General features: G+C 36.5%; 1 protein-coding gene across 4 annotated transcripts; it reads left to right on the forward strand.

The window, feature by feature from the left end:
- The first annotated feature begins 1,434 nt into the window (after positions 1–1,434).
- ssx2ipa (synovial sarcoma, X breakpoint 2 interacting protein a) lies at positions 1,435–19,525 on the forward strand. Of its 4 annotated transcripts, none has more exons than XM_041277119.1 (15): positions 1,435–1,633; positions 4,900–4,943; positions 5,917–6,048; positions 6,849–7,018; positions 7,357–7,560; positions 7,739–7,849; positions 8,040–8,175; positions 10,640–10,715; positions 11,064–11,241; positions 11,848–12,001; positions 13,284–13,420; positions 16,048–16,221; positions 17,266–17,383; positions 18,790–18,946; positions 19,166–19,525. In XM_041277119.1, the coding sequence occupies exons 3-15, from the start codon at positions 6,030–6,032 to the stop codon at positions 19,314–19,316; spliced, it is 1,785 nt and encodes a 594-aa protein (XP_041133053.1). In that variant the 5' UTR covers positions 1,435–1,633; positions 4,900–4,943; positions 5,917–6,029; the 3' UTR covers positions 19,317–19,525. The 4 variants fall into 4 exon arrangements, with proteins under 4 accessions (XP_041133053.1, XP_041133056.1, XP_041133055.1 ...); XM_041277122.1 differs by having other exon boundaries at positions 5,917–5,985; XM_041277121.1 differs by having other exon boundaries at positions 4,905–4,943.
- The last annotated feature ends 4,825 nt before the right edge of the window (positions 19,526–24,350 follow it).

Consider the following 24,350-nt stretch of genomic DNA (forward strand, 5'->3'; position numbering starts at 1 on the left):
AATCGACATCATTTTAACTGTTGAATTTATGACTAGATTTTAACTAAATACAGTGTGAGAGCTTATCTTTAGACCAGTTCAGACACCATTGCATCATAATTATGACAAATTACTGAAATGACTTGCCTAGAAGGGTGTGCAGTATATTGCATTAAGTCTTTTGGCAGGTGCAAAAGAACAGCATTATTTAATCAAGCACATTTAAGACTGTATGCACTAGAAAGCTAAATAGCTAGCATTACATCATTCTGCAACCCCCACAGGAGAGCCCTGCTAATGATCAAAAACGTGGGGTGCAGTTGCAGACAGAAACTCTATACGTTACTTATTGATTCGGCTTTATATGATATTGGACATAGAAACAATGGGGCCAATTCTTATATGCCTCTGTAAGTCTAAATGTATGTACAGTGGCATTGCAATGATAAGGTATGTGATACTAGGTTACTAGGCCAACTTAATTAATGATAATTTATTTATTATCTATGTCTAAGATTCTTACATTTGGAATGATGTTTCCGCAGCAAGCAACAACATACAAAGACAAAAAATAACTATTGTTACACAACTTACATTGTCCTATTTATTTAAAATGTTGAAGTATAATTGTTTTAGCTAGTAAAGTGTGATTCATTGTGTGCATATTGCATTAAGACCTAAAACATGTATACAGGTATATATATATATATATATATATATATATATATATATATATATATATATATATATATATATATATATATATAGTTATTATTTTAAATATTATCAACATGATTACTGACAAAAAAAATTTACTTAATTAATGATGCAGTATTATCCTTTAAATAACAGAGTCCCTGTCATTTAATTTTACCAAAAAATAAATACATACATTATGGTGTAATTTGTTTTATCTTATATTTAACGTGGTGGTTCGGTTCATGGCTATGTTTGTAGGTATACATACAAATTGATATTAAAAAATGAATTTGCCTGACCTTCACCTGACCTCACCTCCATTACCTTACATGATGACGTCACAACTGAACTTGTTGCACTACTTTTTTTTTTCACTAACTTGTTTTTTAAAGATTACTTATTTTATTTTTTAAATTAAAAAAAAACAAACTCCAGACAAACAATGTTTTCCATTCCCATGGGGTGGTCATGAAACTGACCAGTACAGTTACCAGGGAATGTTTCCGGTAAGTGAGTTGCAGTATTTTTTGTCCGTTGCCCATTGTGGCAAGTTCTGTTCACTTTTGAACCTTTGTTTCTCAGCAGCCATTCATACACACAACGCTGTTGTGTGGTAATTAAGGTTTAGCTGCTGAAGCTTAATATTTATCAGCCAATGCAATGAGCAGGTACTGGTTGCCTGACAACGAGTTTGCCAATAGAGTGTTTTGTTTGATACAGTGTGCTAGAGTCTGAAGCTTCAAACCTGCTGCTCGACTACCGTCTGCACAGACTGTGAGAGGTTTACCATCAGCTGTTGGTAATCGTGAGGAGATTAGGAGAGTGCAGCACACACCGAGCCTGGACGAGGAAGGCATTTTAACCGTGGAAGAAAATCTCAAATAAACCTTGATTTATTTAATGGGACAGGCCTAGCAAACACTGGAATCTGATTTCACAGCAAAATATGTAGCGTGTAAGTGGCATTTTTGTGTTTATTTTTAAAATCGCCTACAGTTATCTCGTAAGTGGGATGTTGCGGTTTAGGCTTGGGCTGTTTTGTTTGTTTTATTTTTTTTTTCTGTTTTGAAATAATTAAAAATGTGATTCGACTTTCATCTATTTTGCTTTTGTAGTTTCACATTGCAGCTTTGATGTTTCAAAACCTCATTCTCAATCAAGTGTCCACAATTAATCTTGTGTAATTGACCTTTAATCTACGACAACGGTATACTATCCCCCCAACCCCCAACCCCCAACCTCCAACCTCCTTAACCGATGTGGGTTTCATATTAGGTTTTGTATTGTTTGTTTTTAAATAATATTTTGGTTGGTGAATCCTTGTTTTTTATATTTTAACAGCGTGGTGGAGGGGTAAAAGCTTGAATCTAGACCCTGTGCACCTGCAGTAACCTGTGCATCTATGTTCTTATCGATTAAACTTATTTCGAAGCTTAAAACAATTGGCAAACTGTATCAATAGTCAATCCGGGGCCTGTTTGAAAACTAGTCCTGTTAACACAATGTTGACAATATAACATGTTTTGCTCGTCACGTTGAACAGGTGGACCTGTGTGTGTGGGAAACAGGTGATCACTTTACTGTCGCTAAGTGTCGCGGTATAATACGACTAACAGGATACAACCTGTTAACATGCACGATTTATTTATGGTGAAGTCATACTATTTTACTGTTTTAGGTTTTCATAAAACAAATGGTGGTATTCAGTGTGGTCTGAACCTGCTTGCATGTAATGCCACAAAGCCAGGCCTGTACTACAAAGTACGTTTACTGCATATCTTTTGAAAGAACTATTGGAATAACTAAATGTACATTCATAGCAATTTTATTAATGTAGAGTGCCATTCCCATTCATATCTGATTTCCCAGCATTTTTTAAATGTCTGTTGGTAAAATATATTATCTTCCAAAGATATGTACATTACAAGTGCTGATACATGATAGTCACCAAACCAGCCATCTGTAGCATGTATATAGTCTCGTAGTAAATGTCTAACATTTCCTGGTCCGTTTTGTATATTAAACTGACCTGGCTTGATATCTTTTAGAATTAACTTTATGAATCAAGGCAGAATTGGATACGGGTTGTTTGTCAATGGAATGGGGGAACAAAAATTAACGAAATTGTATATTTTTTTACATTGAAGGTTAAGGTTCTTATTGAAAAAAATGTGTTCTCAACCCAAATAATAGCACTGTCCAATTGCCAGTGTCAGGGGAGCTACATCAGAAACAAATGATGCAGAGAAACAGTTTTACTAAGTGCAGTTTCTTATCTCTTGTAACCACATATATTTCTCGAAAGATAGCTTTTTTTTTTTTTTTTTTTTTTTTTTACAAAAAAACTGTTTGGCCATGATAACATCGACGCGAACGACAATTCGCAAAAATTTCAGTTCCTAGGATGTCATAGCTTTTTTTTTTTTTTGTTTTTTTTTTTTTTCCAATAAAAAAAAAAAAAAAGAACCCCTACAGTACAGGGGTGGGGAGGGCTGTATTCCTATTTGAAGGTCATAATTCAACAGACAAATTAAGTCTAGATCAAGGCTTCCCAACCCTGGTCTTGGGGACCCCATGAGTCTCCTGGTGTTCATTCTGTGCTCTCAATTATTTAACAAAACCCTTAATTGAACTAATAATTTGTGTAGACCTTTTGTACTTGTTTTCAGCTCTTAAACAGTTGTAGGTTTCAAGTTGGCTATAACATTTTGTATGTAACTTTTTCAGGAGCTGAGAACAATTGCAAAGGTCAAATTAAGCTCAATTAAGGGTCTAGTTAAGTAATTGAGAGGTCAGTTGGAATGAAAACCAGAAGACACAGGGTTCCCCCAGGACAGGATTTGGGAAGCCCTGATCTAGAGAAGTTTTAACCCTGTTTTGTTTTTTAATTACAATTATTGTGTGTGGGTTTTTGTTTGTATCCCACTTAAACAGGGTTGTTTTTCAGCTTTCTTGCTTTGTATACTAGCAGTAATTGCAGTATATTTGTCCATTCACCATACTGTAAGTTTAAAATGGATAGCGTGTTAATCAATAACGGAGTACAGTAGTTTCTGGCTAAGAACATTCCTCAGAAGGAAGCAAAGTGTTCTTATAGCCGAAGTTTTCTCTAAGATGGAGTTGGCCAATATGTATTACTTGTCATGATGCACGTGCATCAACAGATAAAATTAACAGAATAAGATGAAAACAAGTGTATATTATAGTTAAGTGTATATTAATAAAGTAAGATAAACTAACTGGCAAACTGAATTAACACAGCACCCCTACAGTTTAAATGCAGCAGCAATATACAAGACATGCACGTTATTAAACAGAATGGTGAAGCAACTGCCCAGAACGTGAAACGCCAATTTGTTCAGCAACTTGTGTTGGATTTCAGAGGGTGTTATGTTTATTTCTTTATTTTTTTTTAAAATAGTTAGAACCATTTCTAACTTTTTGTAACAAAAGAAACGCAGCGCATTTCGCCGTTTTGTTTACATGGCGTTTTGTAGGAATGAGGTGTACTCGTGAAAATCTGAAGACGCGACGAGGCAATGATGTGTCGGCAGTTCTGGAAATATTTAATAAACCAATCGGCGTGCCTCGACACTCTTGCGATAACATATTGCTTTTGAAAAGACTGAATAAACCATTTTAAGTTTGTTGTTCTCGGGTTAAATAACAGTACTGTAACCGTTGTGAATTAATCGCTATTGGTGCCAAGAAGGCGTTCTTTTAAGCAAAGTTTCTGTTCCTTTTAGCCAGAGCATTTACAATGGCGGGTAGGGGGGGGGGGGGAATCTGTTTCACCAAGGGGAAGTGTTCTCTTAGGTGGTGTTCCTATACACAGACTACTATATTGTACTGTACATATTTTCATTTTTTGTTTACTAGATGGACCAGTAAATAATACAATGTCTGTTTGCTCCTCTAAACCATCTTTTATAAATGCCCTGGAGTGTAAAAATGTATTTAGTTTGAACCGTTAAGAACAAGGGCTTGGCAGATAGTCTGCTGAGTTTCCATTAACTTAATTGACTAAACTTTAATTTAATGTGTACGTTGCTTTACATGCCTGGCGTGATTCTTGACTTTAAATATCCTATGTATTGTTTTTGCAGGCTGTGTGTGCACAGCAATGTTAACCCTAAATATTTGTTATACTGTACCTTTTCCACCAGTTTGAATTTGTAAGGTCTGTCTAATATCCTGCCTGGTCTGTCTCCGTCTCTCTAGAGTAGATTTGAGAATCACAAGAAAACGATCCTGTCAAATTAGAAGTAAGTTTTGGATCCTTCATAAATAAACCGTGTAGATGTTTATAGTTGTACAATATCTAACTTTACAATAGGAAGACCAATGGACATGTTTGCAGAATACATTGATAAATACTTGATTTTTATTCTTACAACATACGTTATTTTAAAATTGAGTTTTTCCTGTGCTAAAAACTCATTGCTTAAGCAGTTTATTTTTATTTAAGCATATAAAACAGTTTTCTAGGTTATGCAGATATGAAACAATATGTGGACTCTTACAGCAGTGACATGCTGTTGATTAAGCCATCTGTGCAGGGATTAATGGATAAGGACGTATTAGTTACGATTTCCATGTGCTGACCTCGGATAGCTGGGTGGAAGCCTGTTTTTTAAGTTTCGTGTCAAAACGATTTGTATGCTGCCTTTTGCAACCAAATCCAAGATACTTTACGCCTGAAAGCTATTTAGTGTAAAACTTAATGCTAAAAAATAAGACATTATTTTGTGTATTGTAATAAAATTGATACTTTGGCCTTCGAATTTCTTTGAAAACATTTGGATGTTTTTCTACAGTATTTCTATTGACCTGAATATTTTGCTGCGGGGGTTTGTAAATTAAACCCATAACCACAAACCTCATTCAATGTTTTTGTTGCCCTGACTTTACTGTATTACTGTACATCTGGCTTTACTGTGATGGCTGATCTGGGATTATTGTCCAGATAAAGGACATTCTTTATTTTGACCAACAAAGGAACAAAGTATACTGTAGTCTTCACAGAGGGCCATCTTAACATTTTAAAATGGTACGACACGCTGATGCTCACTAGTCCCACAGTTGACAAGCTTTCTGTACTGCATATTATTTAAGAATGTCAGACAGATAGTTCATGAGATACTTACCTTAAATCGGATGAACAAATAACCCCCTTGCTACAGTGCTAGCTGCTTTAATCTCTTTGTTAATCCAGCGTGTCCCATCTTTCTGTTTTAGGAATTAGATGCGCAAGAGCTTCCATTCATCAGTTGAATTGCATGTGTTTCAGCTGAAGCAGTTGCTCAGGTATTGTGCTTTGATTTGCTATGGGAGATTAGAAGACCATATCAATGCCAGAGCTTTCGCCAGGTAAATGCTGCTTTAGTATAGCTACCAGACTAACCCTTTATTTGTGCGAGTGTCGGCCTTTGTTTGAATACAGAGACTCAATATTAGTTGTCTTTATAACATGACTTTTTACTGTGTAAAATAAAATTACTGCAGGTAGTGTATGTACTTAGTGCAATAAAAGATAATTTTATATTATTATATATATATATATATATATATATATATATATATATATATATATATATATATATATATATATATATATATATATATATATATATATATATATATATAAAATAAAATATTATTAAAAACAACAATGTTGTGCCAAAATCATTCAGTAATTATACATTTGGTGGGGAGGGGGGAGTCATATAACCAGTGGCAATTGATAATTGAGCAATTTATAGGCAATTGATTGATTTTACACCACAAATTTACTTGTAATGTTAGTTACAAAAACACATGTATAATTGTCAGTTACAGTAGTACCCGATTTAATAAATTGCAGTTTTCAGTACGCTTTGAACGCTTAACTAGACCCGATGTGATGTGAGCATCAAAGTATGTTATATGAGATCAGTGTACTAGTGTGACCCCAATTGCATAGCAGCTTGATCCATTCCTGGTTTTACTTTGAGTTTTAATGACACACCTGTGCCTGTTTACCCATACACTAGTTAATCAAGCGCCCAGCAAAACTTGGAATGCGTGAAAATGCTATGCAGTAGGAATCTTACTTATAGCCCCGGGTTTGTTTTACAGATGGGAAATGGGGGGGGGACTTTGGTAAAATGTTTACAATTTCTTTTTTGCAGATTGCAAAGAAATGTATTCCAGCTGTACCTCAAGAGCAATGTCTCCCTCAATACTTTACACGCCGCCACTTATGCACTGTTCACAGCCTTTGTCTAAAAATTCTTACAACATTTTAAATGCATTTTGCACGGAGGAGAATGTTGTTCAGTGCATTTCATACATTAATCAAGTAAGTAACAGTTTTAAAGTGTTTATGGTCATTTTGTAAATTGTAATCTTAATGTGCTTCCTGCTTTAATTTGGTACAGTGCTTCGCAGTTAGGTATTTTTACATAACCACTCTTCGATGTGTAAAGATTTTAAATTCCACGGTGTGTTCATAGGAGCATTTATTTATTAAATCAATCCATAAATTATACCTAATGCAAAACAATATTCTGGGCAGTCTTGACATTTTAAATTATTGAAAATGTTATTCTGTTTTGGTAAGATGAAATTCCTTTTACTAGGAAGTGGTAGTACTTATATATTTTACACACAGCTAATGCAACATAATGCTGTTTACAGGAAATGTCTTCACTGGGTATCCCTACTATCTCTAATGGATCCAATGGAAAGACAGATCTGAACCTGGTGTCCGTGTTGAATACAATATACGAGCTTCTTCAGCTCTGGCGTAAAAGCATGCGTACCATGGAAGACCTGGAAAATCAGCAGCTCAAGTCCAATAGTGACTTGGACCATCTGCACAGCAGCCATTCAAAAGCAAAGGTTCGTTAAGGATTGTATCATTTAATACTAATTTTGGTACAGATTTTTTTTTTTTAGTTTTCCTCAAAGAGCAACATTATCTGATTGTAGTTAATAACACTGTACAGTTTGACATGCTGTTTAAATGTGTTGTATTCTGATTGAGTATTTACAATTTTTTTTTATTTTATTCTGTTAGGAACAACTTGAATTATGCAAAAGGGAAAATAAAGCACTTCAAGAAAGAGACCGTCAGCTACAACTGAAGAATAAGAGCTTGCATAATTGCTTAAAAAATGAGAAAGAAGAGGTAAGGCTTAATGTTTCATCCAGAAGATGTTCTATAATCTGGTTTATTTGCTGAACACAAGGTTTTTAAAAAACAAAACATTCCTGTATTCCTGACCAAGGGTATTTCTGTGATTAGGAATTCATAAATGTGGCTTGTGTATGACTAGCCATGATGGGTGAATTCACTGACGTTTACCATTTTTCTCTAGGTACAGAAACTTCAGAATATAATTGCAAGCCGTGCTACACAGTATAACCATGATATGAAGAGGAAAGAAAGAGAATATAATAAACTGAAAGAGCGTTTACATCAGCTGTTGATGGACAAAAAGGATAAAAAGCTAGGTATGTATTTAGTTTACCAATTCAATCAGGAATTTTTTTTTTTTGGTTTATCATTTGACTTGCAAATACAGATGGGAGAAGTTCACCTATGCCAATGTTCCTTAGTCCTATTTAATGGATTTCTGACAATTGTGCTATAAAAGTAATATATAGGTAGGGTATGACATGCTTTTTTTTTTTTTTTGATAATGGTACAGTAGAACTATTGCCCTGATTTAGGAATTTGACGTGTATACAAGAAATACAAAGAAATCCCTAATTGGCTACAACGTCTCAGTCTCCATGTATTTATCATTTTCATGCTCGGCAGGGTTAATTAGGTGCAACAGCAGGCCTGTGGTGACTTCTGGAACAAAGTCCTCCCTTGTGCCTTTCTATAACGCTCAATTAATTGGGCGGCAATCCTGTATTAAGAACTACTGTATTGTTTAGTAAATGTTTTAAAAAGAGAAATTTGTGTGTAAATATATATATATATATATATATCTCCAGTGCCATGAAAGTATTTGCCCCCTGTCTGATTTTCTACATTTCATGTTGAATTTGGTCAGATCTTTTTGTGGGTTGTTGTAGTAGTATGTAGAGGGAGTTTGAGAGAGAAATGACAAGTTTGGTGCATCTTTCATTTGTTTGGTGTGCAAGGTAATCAAACATGCAATTTTCAGGTGTGAACAAGTTATTGCCCCCCCCCCCTAGTTAACTCAACCCAATTAAAGGGATAATTAGGGTAGGCTGTTTGAATACTTTGGTTAACTTTCAGGCCTGATTTGGCCAGCCCTGCCCAGTATAAATCTGACTAACTTTGGCCCTTATCAGAGTGAAGTTGTCAGCACACAGGTTCTAGAAACACATCATGGCATGATTTAAAAGAAATTCCTGAAGACCTCCAGAAAAAAGTTGTTGATGCCTATCAGTCTAGAAAGGGTGACAAAGCCATTTCTAAGGCTCTTGGGCTCCACCAAACCACAGCTGAGCCATATTGTCCAAATGGAAAAACTTTGGGACAGTAGTGAATCTTCCCAGCAGTGGTCACCCTGCCATAATCTCTCAGAGGAAGGGGGTAAAATCGTCCAGGAAGTCACAAAGAACCCTAGAACAACATCCAGGGATCTGCAGGCCTCTCTCACCTCGACTCAGGTCAGTGTTCATGACTTCACCATCAGAAAGACACTAGGCAAAAATTGGATTCATGGCAGAGTAGCAAGGCGGAAACCACTGATCGCTAAGAAGAACATGAATGCTCATCTCAAGCTTGCCAAAGAAGCACCTGGATGATCCTCGAGTTCTGTAACAATGTTCTATGGACAGATGAGTCAAAAGTGGACCTTTTTGGCCAATGTGGGGCCCCGTTATGTCTGGCGAAAACCAAACACTGCATTCCACAGTAAGAACCTCATACCAGCGGTCAAGCATGGTGATGGTAGTGTCATGATTTGGGGATGTCTTGCTGCATCAGGACCTGGATGACTTGCCATCATTGAAGGAACCATGAATTCTGCTCTGTATCCGAGAATGTCATGCCATCCGTCTGTGAGCTGAAGCGCAGCTGGGTCATGCAGTAAGACAATGATCCGAAACACACAAGCAAGTCTACAGCAGAATGGTTGAACAAGAAATTTAAAGTTTTGGAATGGCCTAGTCAAAGTCCAGATCTAAACTCCATTGAGATGTTGTGGCAGGACCTGAAAGAACAGTTTATGCTCAAACCCACAAATGAAGCAGTTCTGCATGAAGGAGTGAGCCAAAATTCCCCCACGGCGCTGTGAGAGACTGATCAATAACTACAGGAAGCGTTTGTTTGCAGTTATTGCTGCTAAAGGTGGTGTAACCAGTTATTGAGTCTAAGGGGGCGATTTGCTTTTTCACACAGGGGCATTGGGTGTTGCATAACTTTAATAAATAAATGAAAAGTATCAATTTTGTGTTTCACTCAGGATCCCTTTTATCTAATATTAGATTTTGGTTGAAGATCTGATAACATTGTGTCAAATGCAGAATATCAGATGGGGCAAATACTTTCATGGCACTGATTATATATATATATATATATATATATATATATATATATATATATATATATATATATATATATATATATATATATATATATATATATATATATATATATATATATTATAATTATACATGTGTAAACACAGTACACAGTTTTAGGCAGGTGTGAAATGCTGTAAAGTAAGAATGCTTTCAAAAATAGACAATTAACAAAATGCAAAGTGAGTGAGCAGAAGAAAAATCTACATCAAATCAATATTTGGTGTGACCCCCTTTGCCTTGTTAACATGTCTGCTATGCAGGGAGAACATCTGATATGGTGATATAAAGACTTTCACCCAATTTAAGGTTCTTCACCATTTATTCCAAACTTTTTTTTTTTTTTTTTTTTTAAACTTTTATAGAAATTTACATTTTGGAAATGTATCAGATTACCTGTTTTTCTTCTCAGCCATTGAAGTACTAAATTATGTTGGAAGATCTGATGGGAAGAGGAGCGTCTGGAAAACTGGGAAGACGGAGGCTAGGTAAAACAGTTAACTAACCCCTCAAAATTGGCTATTGCCTAAATCAGGTGGCCGTTTTTTACGGAACTTGGATAATCTGCCTATGCCACACCAACTGGGAAGCAGTTGGTAGCTTAAACTTGTCACTTTATCCAACTCAAACTTAAAGGAGACATACTTCTGCATCCTTGCTCTAGCCTTTTAACTGTGCTAATGAATTGTGTGTGTGTGTGTGTATAATATATATATATATATATATGCAAACTACTTGTCTGATTGATGAAACTATGCATACTACAAATCTACATGTGGGCCATGCTAGCCTACTTTTTTTTCATATTATCCACCCTTACCTCATTTTTTTTCCAGGAATGAAGGGGAAATGTACAAAGTTCTTCTTGGTGATTATGAACATCGACAGAAAGACCTAATGGTGGAAAATGCAGAGCTCAAGAAGGTTCTTCAGCAGATGAAGAAGGAGATGGTCTCTATTTTAAGCCCCCAAAAGCACAGTACGAAAGAGAGAATTGAAGACAGCCTAGAACAAGTCAGTATTTTATTCCCTTTCAATGTCTTAACCAGTATTTTAATGTGGTCAGATAAGAAATGTGTTTATCAAAATGAATGACACGGTAATTTACCATTTTGCTATGATAGTAGTAGTTCAATATGCTGCTTTTACATTTCATCTGTCATAAATGTACTATAGTTTCTGCTTGGAAGCTGTAAGCTACAATGTTGATTGCATGTCAGATGAAGCCCTTGCCAGCCAACATGGATATCTACCAATGCTTGCAAACGTCAAACAGTGTTTTCAATTACAAAAGATAACCTGAGTTACATCTTGTATTCCCAGGTGTAAAATCCTCCCTTCAAGATTACATGGGGTCTCAGCCAATTAATTACTTGGCTCATGCCTTCTAACAATGCCCCAGTTCACTTTCGCTGATTTTATACCTCATGTTGACAAGGGTAACGTTGAAACTGGTCATGTTTTCTATCATAAAACAACACTAATATTGACATGTCAAATGAATTTTTTTTTCTACATTTCTTGACCAGTATTTTAAAAAACTTAACCACATGGTTAAGCTTGACATAATTTATGGCCCTTGCACATGATTCAGTTTTAATAACCCATCTTGTTCTGTAGGCTGTGTCTGACTATGAGGAGGATGCCGGTGAACATGGCAGAGAGACTATTTCCCTGGAGCTGTCCTGTGAAGATGCCCGGGAGCAGCTGACCAACAGCATTCGGCAGCAGTGGAGAAGGCTAAAAAATCATGTGGAGAAGCTTGATAATCAAGGTATCTGTTCCTTGCATGTAGATAACTAACCTTGTCTGCACGTGCCTTTAACTTGGGACAACTGTCAGACATTAAAGCTCCTAATTGACATGAAAAGTATTGTGTATGAATACTGCTGCATTCCCCCTAGATTTCAAACAGCGTCTGACTTTTGAGATTTTATAAGCCCTATAAAACTGTGGCAGTTCGGCTTAATGGATGTGTTTTTTTTTTGCACACCAGAAAAAGAAAATTCAGTTCTTTTCCACCCTCCTAATGTTGAAGTGCTCTCCCAAAATATCTCCTCACTGCCCTAATGAAGTGTGCAGTGCAGTCGGGTGAAACCTCGTTTTACGTGCATGCTCCAATCAGCTGGAGTGGTGTTGAACAGGAGGAGTTGAGATTTAAGAGGAGGATGTGATGAGGAGAATTGTATTTAAAGTACTACTGTGGGCTAAACAAATTTGAGGTTTGAAGCAAGCTCAACAAATTGCAGTTAGTTTAGATGCTGTCACTATGATAATCGTGTTTTGTAAACCATCCTCCATTTTTATTGTCTGAATTAAGCTTAACTTAATCATTTTAATTGTTAGATGTTTAATACCCCTTTTGGTAGCTTAATTATGCCTCCAGTCAGTTACTCGCATGTGCATAGACCATGTTAAGACCATGTAATTGTGTTACCTTAAAGTTGCTGTATAAACTAGCAGATGGCAGTTTAGCACATTTAACCTGTAAGCCTGCAGAGACCTCTGCTGGTTGTAAATGGTATAACAAATTGCAGAATTTTTTGCATTGTAGTTTTTAGAAAACAGGTAATGGATATTTAAATAGCAGTACAATGGGAAAAGTTAATATATCATTTTAACTTTAGGATTCAGAGACACAGTTTCATGCTGATCTGGGCTCAACATATACAGAAAACGAGTAAGGCAAGAACTCCCCTCCTGATCTGTCCAGAATGCTGTTAAATAACTCTCTGCAGCTGACATTCTCTACCAGTGTTTTCCCTTCACTTTAATAAAAGTTCATGCATTCCCTAGCATGCCACTTGTGTTTTTTTTCTTTTTTTTTAAACCAATACAATGTACAAAAAGTGACTGTCTGCATGATGTTTTCAAGAATGTTTGATTCCCAAATGTTGCTCTCTGGAACAAAGCAATTTCAACCTACTGTATCAAGCTTGATGGATGTAAAATGTACTTTCCAGAATTATCTTGTATGATTCGCACAAGTTTGAAATGCACTAAAAGCAAGCCATAAGTGTTCAAATATGTTCCTTGAACCATTTTTTATTTTGCAGCTTCCCTGGTGCAGATGGGGGCCCAGAATGAAAAGGATGTAATTTCCAGAGACATTCACGAGGAAGAAATTGAAAAGCTGAAACTAGAAATTCAGCAGTGTAAAGATTTAATTACAAGCCAACAGCAACTTTGGCAGGTAAGAGTAGTTTGAGTATATGTCTGTATGCATTTGAAGCCAGATGCATGATACTTAGTAGTGTTATTGGTATTGTCAGTTTTAAAAAGTGGTGCCATGGAAAATCTCCCAAGTGCAATGTTAGGTGTGGTAAGTGATACTACAGTGCACCATGGGATTTAAAAAAAAAAAAAAAAAAAACTATAAATCAACTACTTTTGTGAAAAATCCCACGAGGAACCATCAGGTGGCGAGTGTGTCTTTAGAACTTTTTGAAACTTCATCTGGTGTCCAGCCAGGGTACCATTTATTTATTTATATTTGTCCTCATTTTAATACTAGTTTCAGGGTACCTCTAAAACATTGCTCCACAGCCAAATGCATGTTGTCAACTGAAGTTACAGTAACGGCTGAAATAAAATTAACGACAGTACAATGAAAAGTACTGTGCATTTTATTAAATATGGTTGTAGGTGAACTTAAAAAAAAAAAAAAAAAAAAAAAAAAATGATGAACGTTACAATTGACAACCCTTGAAAGCACCGGCAACTCGAAATGCATCATAGTATCAGTAGTGCTGTACTTGAACTAATCTGGAGTTGAAACATTTCCCCATATTCCCTTTACACTCAGCTGTTTGGGGGGGGGAGGAAAGAGTACTACATTGACCATTACACATTTGTATACATCTTTTTGTATATTGCAACATTATCGGACATTTTCGTTTTAAAATGTTACATCAAATTTGAATCGAAACCTTGCATTTCAACCACAGTATGTTGCCTTTTATCCGTTACAATGTTGAAATTTAAAACAAATAGGTATGTACTCTAGTTTGAAAAGAGGCTGTTAATGGTACTTAAATTAAGTCACTATGAAATAAGAGAAGCAGCTGTTTCACATTTTATGAAGCAATATAGCAAGTGTGTGCAAATTGGTAATGAGATTTACAGTATCTAGCTTTCCAAACTGGGCAAAAACAATTATCTATCGATTTTAAAAATTCAAATTGTATAAACTATGGTAACATTTACAGTTATACTGCACAAATTGGCGACGTAAAGATAACTGTTCAGATAGATAACCTACAGTGCCTATAGTAAGTATGTTTTCAGTTTGTTATAACCTGAAATCTTGATGCATTTAATTTTTTTTTTTTTTTTTCACTTTTTTGGATTTACACAACCTACTTAACGCTTTGAAGAGGCAAGAGAATTTTTATTGTGAAATGGGGGGGGGGGGGGGGGGGTGACGGTGACGGTGACTGAAATGTCTTGGTTAGATAAAGATTCACCCCCCTGAGTCAGTACTTTGTAGAACCATCTTTTGGGGTAAGTCTCTACCAGGTTTGCAAACCATTCTTGTTAAAGCTCCGTCAAATTGGATGTGGCTCGTTGGTGGACAGCAATCTTCAAGTTGTGCCAAGATTCTCAAATTTTGTCCTTTACCCTGACAAGCTTCTCAGTTTTTGTTTCATCGGACCACAGAAGCTTTTGCCACATCTTTTCAGTGCCTCCCACATGCCTTTTTTTGTAAATACCAAGCAGGATTTTACATGGGCTCTTTTCAGAAATGGCTTCTTTCTTGCCATTCTTCCATACAGGCCAGATTTGTGGAGTGCCTGAGCTATTGACACATGGACAGTTTCTTCCATCTTAGCCATGGAACACTGTAGGTCTTTCACAGTTGTCCTTGGCCTCTTGGAGGCTTTTTTGACCTATGCCGTTCTTACCTGGCTGCTCAGTTTGGGAGGACTCCCTGCTCTAAGCAGATCATGATTTATCCCAGAGATGTTTTGAAAGCTCCTTGGTAGTATCTTTGCTTTGAATGCACAACCCAACTCTGGGACCTTAGAGACAGATGTATTTAATATAAAATCACGTAAACCACTTTTTTTGTGCACAGATGGACTCCATTTAACTAATTGTGTGAATTCTGAAGGCAATTGGTTGCACCCAAGCTTATTTAGGAGTGTCATAGCAAACACAGGGTAAATACTTATCTAATGAAGACTTTTCAGGTTTTTATTTTTAATTTTAGTTTTTCCACCCGCCAATTTTTCACACTTTGAAAGTGAGTAGGTTGTGTAAATCAAGGGAAAAAAAAATAAAATAATTTAAATGCATTAAGATTTCAGGTTGTAACACAAACTGAATGTCCAAAGGGGTGTGGTGAATATTTACTGTATAGGAACTGTATATGCCAACATTTTGATTTCCTTTATTTTTACACCTTAAATCCAATCAACATTTGAATTTAAATAGCATTTATATTGGCCGAAATTTCTTCCTTTTTTTTTTTTTTTTTCTTTACAATTAACTTTCTGTAGTTAGTTGTCAATTGACAACAAATTCATTTTAAAAATGCAGTATGTTGGTTCTGGAATGGTACCCCTATAGAGAGAGGGGGTGTTAACAAATGTAAAGCACTTAAAGCTGCATAACACGTTAACTGTGGTATACTGTGACGTGACTCGAGTTGCTGTGAGTTTACTGTGGTGCTGGGGAGATCTTCTATGGGACCCTCTTTCTATCAATCCACTCCTTTTAAATGAGGTTGAGGAGCACCCTAGCAGCAGAAGTTACATGGCTAACCTCTTCAGTGCAATACCTCTGTCAAACAGGATTGAATTGTGTCTCTTGTTGCAGCAACAGCTTAGTTGTCCCTGTGATGATGAGACTGGGGCACTGCTCCGCGACTGCTATCTCTTGGAGGAGAAGGAACGGTTGAAGGAGGAATGGAGGCTTTTTGATGAACAGAGGAAGAACTTTGAAAGAGAGAGACGAAATTTCACAGAAGCTGCAATCCGATTAGGGCATGAGGTACTTGTGGTAGTTTTAAAATTGCCTAACCTTTTTTTTCTCTTTTTTAAAAGAGGGTTTTTAAAGTTCAGACATTACCGTAATCTAGGGCTATTTTGAACAGTTGACACTTTTTGTATTTTTTTTTTTTGTAATTTTTTTGGAACCAAGTTTGATATTTACAGGTATACCTTGGGGCTATATATAGAGTTGAAACTTTTTTGTGACATCACATAATTTAAACGCCCTTTTTTTATTTAAAATTTGTCCAATGTTCCAGGGCTTTCTGGAGCCTTTGGACACCCCTTCAAAACCACTTTAAACCTTCCTCATTTCAACATTGGATACTTGAGTTTTTTTTAAAAAAAAAAAGTGGAGAGAAAAAAAATTGTGCTTTTTGGCCAAAAAATCTAAACAATTTTGCTGTGCAGGCAGAACTTTACTGAACTGTAGAGAACAAACAAACTGAGTAATGTTAACCTGTAAACAATATTTGGCCTCCCCACCCCCCCCCTTTTTTTTTTTTTTTTGTTTCATTGAACATTGAGTCCAACAGGTTCGCCTTCAAACTGGATAGCATCTCGTCAGCGACTTTCATACAATCATGGTAGCTTTGAGCACTGTTGTTTATATGTTTTGAACTATTTTTAAAATCTCTGCAATGTAATGCCCTTCAGCTATGAGGATTTCCTAGTCTGAAATTCTAATCGCAAGATTTAATTCTGACAATATGGAGCAGTTCTGCCTGCAAGCTTCAGACTGGGCAGTACAGATGAGTTTGACCACGTCGTTTGGATAGTCATTTTCACTCCTCGCACAAATCGTACAAAAAAGTAGATAAACGCAAGAATACAATACAACTGAACTGCTCATTAGAAAGCTAAGAACCAGGGCTTTTAAATAGTGTATAGTTTGTTTTATATTTAAAGTCAGTGTTTTATTGCAAAAAAATAACTCTTCATTTCTGTCCAATGTTCAACAATGTCCAAAATATCCCCAGATTACGATAAGTGAATTCCAGACAGATGCATTCATTAAATTCCAATTTCTTTTGTTGCCTTGCAGAGAAAAGAATTTGAGGAAGACCGAGCAACTTGGTTGAAACATCAGTTTTTAAACATTACTCCTTTCGTAGATCGCAAGAAGCCACACGCTCCAAAGTCACACAGTGCCTTATCTACTGGCAAGTATATTTAATGTCTAGTTTTATATTGACTTGCAAAATATCTTCACTGACACAGTAATCTGTCGGTTTCACAGCCTTAAGATTATTGGCAATTGGGTATATGGAACAATCTAAATGTCGCAGACCAATGTGCTTATTCTACCATAATTCGGTGTCACATTTTAAGGACAAGCATTTGGTAAACCGTAACCACTTTAATAAACACAAAAAGCAAAATTCACACTTCTAGTAATTTAGCAAATCTATCACAAAACAAACTTCTTTAATTTTTGAAGTGTTTGTTCATGACAAAGTATTTGCACCCCCCTGCTGTAGTATTTAGTGTGTCCCCTTTTTGCCTTTTTTTTTTTTTAAATCCTGGTCCCATTCTGTCTTGCATATTTCCTGTCTGCTCAGACAGATTGGATACAGCTTTTTTTTTTTTTTTTTTTTTTTTTTTTTTTTTTTTTTTTTTAAGATCGGTGCAAAGCATTTCTGTTGGATTGAGATCTGGTTATTTTGGAACTCAAAGTGAAGAGAATTTCTGGATTGGCCTTCACGGAGTTGACAGATATGCTTTGGGTTGTTGTTGTGTTGGAAGATAAACAGTCTGCCAACCTGCCTTCAAGCTGTTGGTATCATTGTACTTTGAAGATCAAATTTAATGAGCCATGTATCCAAACATTCTACAATTGCATGAATGTCTCCAGTCCCTGAACCGTTAACTCCCCCATATCCTGATCGATCCAGCTCCATGTTTAACTGTAGCTACAAGGTTTTCTTCATTTTGAATAGTCCTGTTTGTATTTCTTGGCAAATTTGACTTGTTATGAATTCTTTAAAAGTGGTTTGCAGCGAGGCCCAAGTGTATACAACTCCTCCGTGTCCTTGGTACAGTTCTTTAGAGCACAATTATAATTGACTGATGCTGTTAATCCTAGGATGATTCTCCAACCTGCTTTTACCCCTAATTTATTTGGATGTCCACAGCTTTTCAAGCATTTCAGTTGAATTTGTTGTATGGTGGTATGTTTTATTGCTCTGATTGGGTATTTTGGTATTTCATATTTCTTTTAGTCCTGTTCTGTAGCCATTTTCTTTGTTTGCTACAAGTGCTTTTCTCAAACATGAATGCAACTCCTTTGTCCAGGCTGTTGTCTGTGTGCCAAAACATATTCAACAGATGTTGGAAATAATTGCCTTTTTCTGGCTATTGACATTTTTATAATGGATCTTAACTACTACGGTGTAGTAGCTTTTAATCCATGAATATATCTAGTTCTATTACATTTTTACAGACTCAATGTAGAGGTGCCAAGTGCTTGCTTAATTTTTTTTGTAAAACTTGTTTATTAAACTACCAGATAAGGTGTAGTTTGGTCTGTCGTATTGGAAATGTAACTGAGACTATTTCTATTTTCTAGGTTTGGACTTGGAAAAACAGAATTTGGAGACTGCTCCAGCACAACAGAATAAAGTGACTCGTCACACTTCATTATCTACACCAAAATCTTCCTCCTCCTTGAAAATGCCGTGTACTGCAGATCTGTACCGGACCCTATGCCTTATACCTGACAAAAGGTAGCAGTTTATTAAAAGATGTAGTTAAGGACATAGACTGGCAGCTTCTGTATCATTAAACTTAAAGATGCATCACAATATATATGTATATAGGGGACTTGTTTTGCACTTCAGTTAGTCTGTAGCTTGCCAGGTTTCTCCATTCTGAGTAGTGTGCTGAATTCTTAGATACTTGTGATCAACAAAATACTCATTTTTGTTTTAATTTTTATTCTGCAGCTCACCAAGTACCCAACCAAAGAGAAGCAGTTTGCAAGACACCAACATAAAATTGTACAGTAGCCAACTTTCGACTCCCAAGCCAAGACTTTCAATAACATCTGATGACTCTTATATTTGTTCAGTCGCTGGAGATGAGAATAGACTGTGAATGGTTGGAACTATTTTGCTTTTTTATAAGGTTGTCACTTTAATATAGTAGGGGGGGTGTCGTATTTTATTTATTTAATTTAGAAATGCAATGTCAGATCACATAAAATTCTCTCAAGTACAGTAGCTTAAACAGGCTTCATCTTGACACCACATTGGTGGCTTGGTTAAGTTCCCTGGTGTTTTGGCTTTTAGGAAAGGGGGGGGGTGGTGGGGGGTGGGGGGGATTTCTGTCCCCAGTCTGTTATCTAGCATGAAATCAACAATGTTGGGTATTGATGCTTAAGAGCTGCATTACAGGATTTGCACTATTTTCCAAATTTAAAATGGAACTTTCTCTCTCCTTGCTTGTTTTTACAATTTTAAATCCTATGTTTTCACTCACTCATGCATTGTTACATCTTGATTTTTATAATCTATTGGCAAACCATTTTTTTTCCTATTAAATTATTTAATCAGTGGAAGATCTTGATTACTGCCGCCCACAAGCACTATTCTTTTGGTGTTTCACCCCTAGGGGTAATTTTATATATTTAATCCCCTTAAAATGCAGCCCAGGGGTTTATGGGTTCAGGTAGCACTGTTAAATCGTGAACACTATTGACCCCATTGTGACTTCCAAGAATGTAGAACTTCGCATTGTTACCAGACATGTATTTAAACTGCCCACCCCCCAAAAGTAGCACCTGTACTGCATTGGTAGACCATTGACCTTAAACTGTTTTGTGTATTGGTGAGTCTTTTTTTCGTTACTTTAGCAACTTGATATTGCGTTGACATGTCTGTACATAGCAGATGTTTTAGATTCATTTTTATTATTTTCTGAATGATTTTAAATTAAATGTTTACATGTTTCAATATCCCTGTGTGATTTATTTTGTATGTGTTTATAATCTGTTAGTTTTATCATGGTAGAGATTTTCTGCACTTAAAGTAAACCATAGATGTATTTCTCTCCTCATATATAAAATAAAACTCGTGCAGAGAAATCGTTCTTGTATTTTTGTAATTGGGATGCTAATATTAGATGCTGCTCATGAATCCAATCAATGCAATAATTTAGGTAATTTTTGGGGGGGGGGGTGGGTGAAAAACCCAGTAAAGCCAATTTTGTTCATTTGTGTCTTGCATGATATTAGATATTAAGCCATCCTTCATTCATAAGCAACAATGTTTATGTTGCTGCTTGGAGTAGTAGATGGTGACTAGCTGCTGAATTTGTGTTGGTAAGACATTTAGCATTTCTTGTATCTCTCCTGCTCCCTTGCCACGTAACCTAAATTGCCCAAAAAATGGGTTTTGCCACATATTTACATACAAGGCTGTATTAGTTTGTTCATGTGACTTCTAAAAGTGAAAAACCCATGTCTACACTTGTAAAATGGTATGACATAGAATAGGGTAATTTATAAAGGTATAAAGAAAAGGTAAAATCAGGTTATTTAATTTAAGGGGTTTGATTGGGGTAAAATGGTCAATAAATGGCTTGACCCCAGTGGTTCTGTATTCATTCATTTGCCACAATATTTGTTGAGTGTATATACCACGGGTATAATGTACAAGTTCTATTATTTTTTGAGATTCTTTTAAATTGGTTTTCCTTACTGTTGTAAAAAGCCTGAATCCAAATATTGGTACACTGTTTAGAGGTTGTTTGTGTTAGTGTTGACCTGAGCCAATAGCAGGTGGGGGAAGAGATGACAGACACTGTACTTTAACCCTACAGGCATTCCGTTATTTATTTTTTCTATGATAAAAATGTTAGACAGTTTTTACTAAGTTGTGTCTGTGTGCGTATATATAACATTTTTTTTTTTTTTTTTTTTTTTTTTTTAAAACCATGTACAATTTCATGCGACAGGTATTTATAAGTCAGGTTGAATCATTAGGGTAACTTAAACTTTAGTACTACCAGAAGAGGGTACCCTTCAATCGCTAATAGTCAATCTGCTCTTGAAGGTTTTAGCAAGGTAATTATTGTCATTCAAATACCAATAGTAAACTAAACAATCTTAAGTTATGCCCAGTGTTTAATTGTTGTTACTTGCTAACTCATTTACAAAGGACAGACTCCAACAGTTTGACAAGATAACCAACAGACCAATTTTCACCAAGTCTTTTTCTTGGCTTTTTTTGGAGTGAATATTGAACTAATTCTTGTATTTCCATAAAATTAATTGGAAGCTTGCAGATGGTCAGACAGGGCAGGGCAGCCAACCCTTTTCCTGGTTGCAAAGGAAACTCCTTTGTTACTTAAACTTGCCTCTGTCTGCCTGTGCTGCTGCCATTCCTTGTGTTGTTGCCTCTCTTCATCTCAACCATTCAGCCTCCCTTTAACCACAAAGCCTTACCTCTCGACCTCCTCAGCCATGCTGATTTCTAATTCGCTGTTCTGTAAGGTTTACCGCAGCTGAGGAGGCTCAGGCCCAGAGGAGCGAGAGTAGACCTTTATCTAAAGCTCATTCTGGGTGCTGTGATCTCATGTACTGTGGATGGGGCCTTGTTCCCTCTCCCTGCCTCTAGTGTGAGTGCTGGTAGGTTCAAGATCTGCCCTTCCTTAATCAAACTGCTGTTTTTTAATGGCATTTGATCCTGGCCACTGGAATGACATGGTCTCACTGCTCCTTCTGTGTATGTCCGTGCCAGAGCCAACGAGGCAGAGTGGGTACCAATGGCTGGGATCAATCTCTGTTGTTTCATGATGAATTATTGTAACATATAAATAATATATATATCACTTTAGAAGACTTGCAATAAAATACTGTGGGAACCATTGATTTAGTAAAGTGAGAGAAACGGCTAACGTGAGAGGCTCCAGTGTCAGGCTGGTCTGTTTGTTGAGCTGGTCAGTCTTCACCAAGGTGAAAGAGATAAGATATTACTTTGATAATGGCGTTATCAGTTAAGCGATGGGACAAATGTAAAGTCAGATTAACCTGACCATTGCTATGATAACAGTATTGTTACAATCAAAGTGTGCCAACTGGTGACACACTCCAAAGACTGATAAACACAATGATTATATCATCCTACTTGTCTGTTGAGTATAATTACAAAACAGTTTTTTTACATATATATTTTTGGTATTTTTTTATATTTACTAGATTAGAATTTTAGGTATGAAATCAAACATACAATACCCAGGAATGATGTTGGAGCCCTTCTAAAACTTCACTGAGGTAAATCAGGGTAAATGCTGGTAAGCAGACTAAAAGCACAGGAAACACAGCAAAACCATGGAGTAAGCATTAAATTATTTTACATTTTCATTATTATTTTCTTTCTGAGTGTTTCTATATATATATAGTGCCGAGAAAAAGTTTGTGAACCCCAATGATAATTATAGAAATTCTGTAGTTTTACCACGATAGCCGTCTTTTCTTAAATATCCAATAGGGTTTACATTAACCAATTCCATGTCTTTTTAAACAAAATGATCTATGAATTAGACAAACAATGAGTAATTAAGATTCAGGGTATGTGAAAAAGTAAGTCATCCCCTGGTTTTATCAGCCCATTTAAGGGGATAATTAGAATCAGGTGTTTAAATAATTAGGTAGATCTTCAGGGGTGAGTTTGGGAAGCCCCACCCTATATAAATATCAGAAACTTTGTGAGTTTGGTCTTCACCATACAGGTGTGTAGAAACACGTCATGCCACGATCAAAAGAAATCTCTGAGGAAAAACAGTTATTGATACTCATCAGTCTAGAAAGGGTTACAAAACCATTTATAAGGATTTGGAGCTCCACCAATCTACTGTCAGACAGTCTACAAACGGAGAAAGTTCAATACCACAGTTACTCTACCCAGGAGTGGTCGTCCTACCAAAATCTCTCCAAGAACAAACCGGAAAATCATCAAGGAAGTCACAAAGAACCCCAGAGTAACATCCAAGGATCTGCAGGCCACTCTCGCTTTGGCTGATGTGAGTGTTCATGACTCAACTATCAAAAAAAGACTGAACAAGAATGGTGTTCATGGAAGGATAGCCAGGAGGAAACCACTGCTCTCTAAAAAGAACATTGCTGCCCGTCTGAAGTTTGCCAAAGAGCACATAGATGATCTACAAGACTTTTGGAACAGTGTTCTCTGGACAGATGAGTCAAAGGTAGAACCTTTTGGCCTCAATGAGAAACATTATGTTTGGCAAAAACCAAACACTGCGTTCGAACAGATGAACCTCATTCCAACCGTCAAGCATGGTGGTGGGAGTGTGATGGTTTGGGGCTGCTTTGCTGCCTCAGGACCTGGATGGCTTGCAATCATTGACACAACCATGAATTCTGCATTGTATCAGAAGATTTTAGAGGAGAATGTCAGGCCATCCGTCCGTGAGCTGAAGCTGAACCAAAAGTGGGTCATGCAGCAAAACAATGATCCCAAGCAGATCTACAAATGCATGGCTGCAGAAGAAGAAATTCTGCGTTTTAGAATGGCCTAGTCACAGTCCGGACCTAAACCCCATTGAAATGTTGTGACAGGACCTGAGGCGAGCTCTCCATGCAAGGAAGCCCTCAAATGTCACCAAGTTGAAGCAGTTCTGTAAGGAGGAATGGGACAGAATTCCTCAAAACCGATGTGAGATACTGACCAACAGTTACAGGAAACGCTTAGTTAAAGTCATTGCTGCTCAAGGGGGCGCAACCCGTTACTGAATCTAAAGGTTCACATACTTTTGCACACATGGATATTTAATGTTAAACTTTTTCTCTGTACTGTATATAGTTTGATAAGCCTGTGTTAAGGTGCTTTGACTATGAGTTCAGGAGCTGCGCTTCAGTTCTCAAGTCAGAGTAAGGACAGTATCTGTTGTGTCCGTTTTGGACGGGTTCACAAAGAGAATCATTCTTAATTTGAATGAATAAAAAAAGAAATATCTGTGAAACCGTCTAGATCGGATACAAAGAATACAAATTTTATATATTAAACATATACTGTGCAATGTGAGTGATATTATACTTGACAATAGTTAAACCTCATAAGGACATGTCAGAAAACTAACTGTAACTTGGTGTCCAACCGGACCCCTTCA

This window comes from Polyodon spathula, chromosome 18 (genome assembly GCF_017654505.1).
Source record: "Polyodon spathula isolate WHYD16114869_AA chromosome 18, ASM1765450v1, whole genome shotgun sequence".
Lineage (NCBI taxonomy): Eukaryota > Metazoa > Chordata > Actinopteri > Acipenseriformes > Polyodontidae > Polyodon > Polyodon spathula.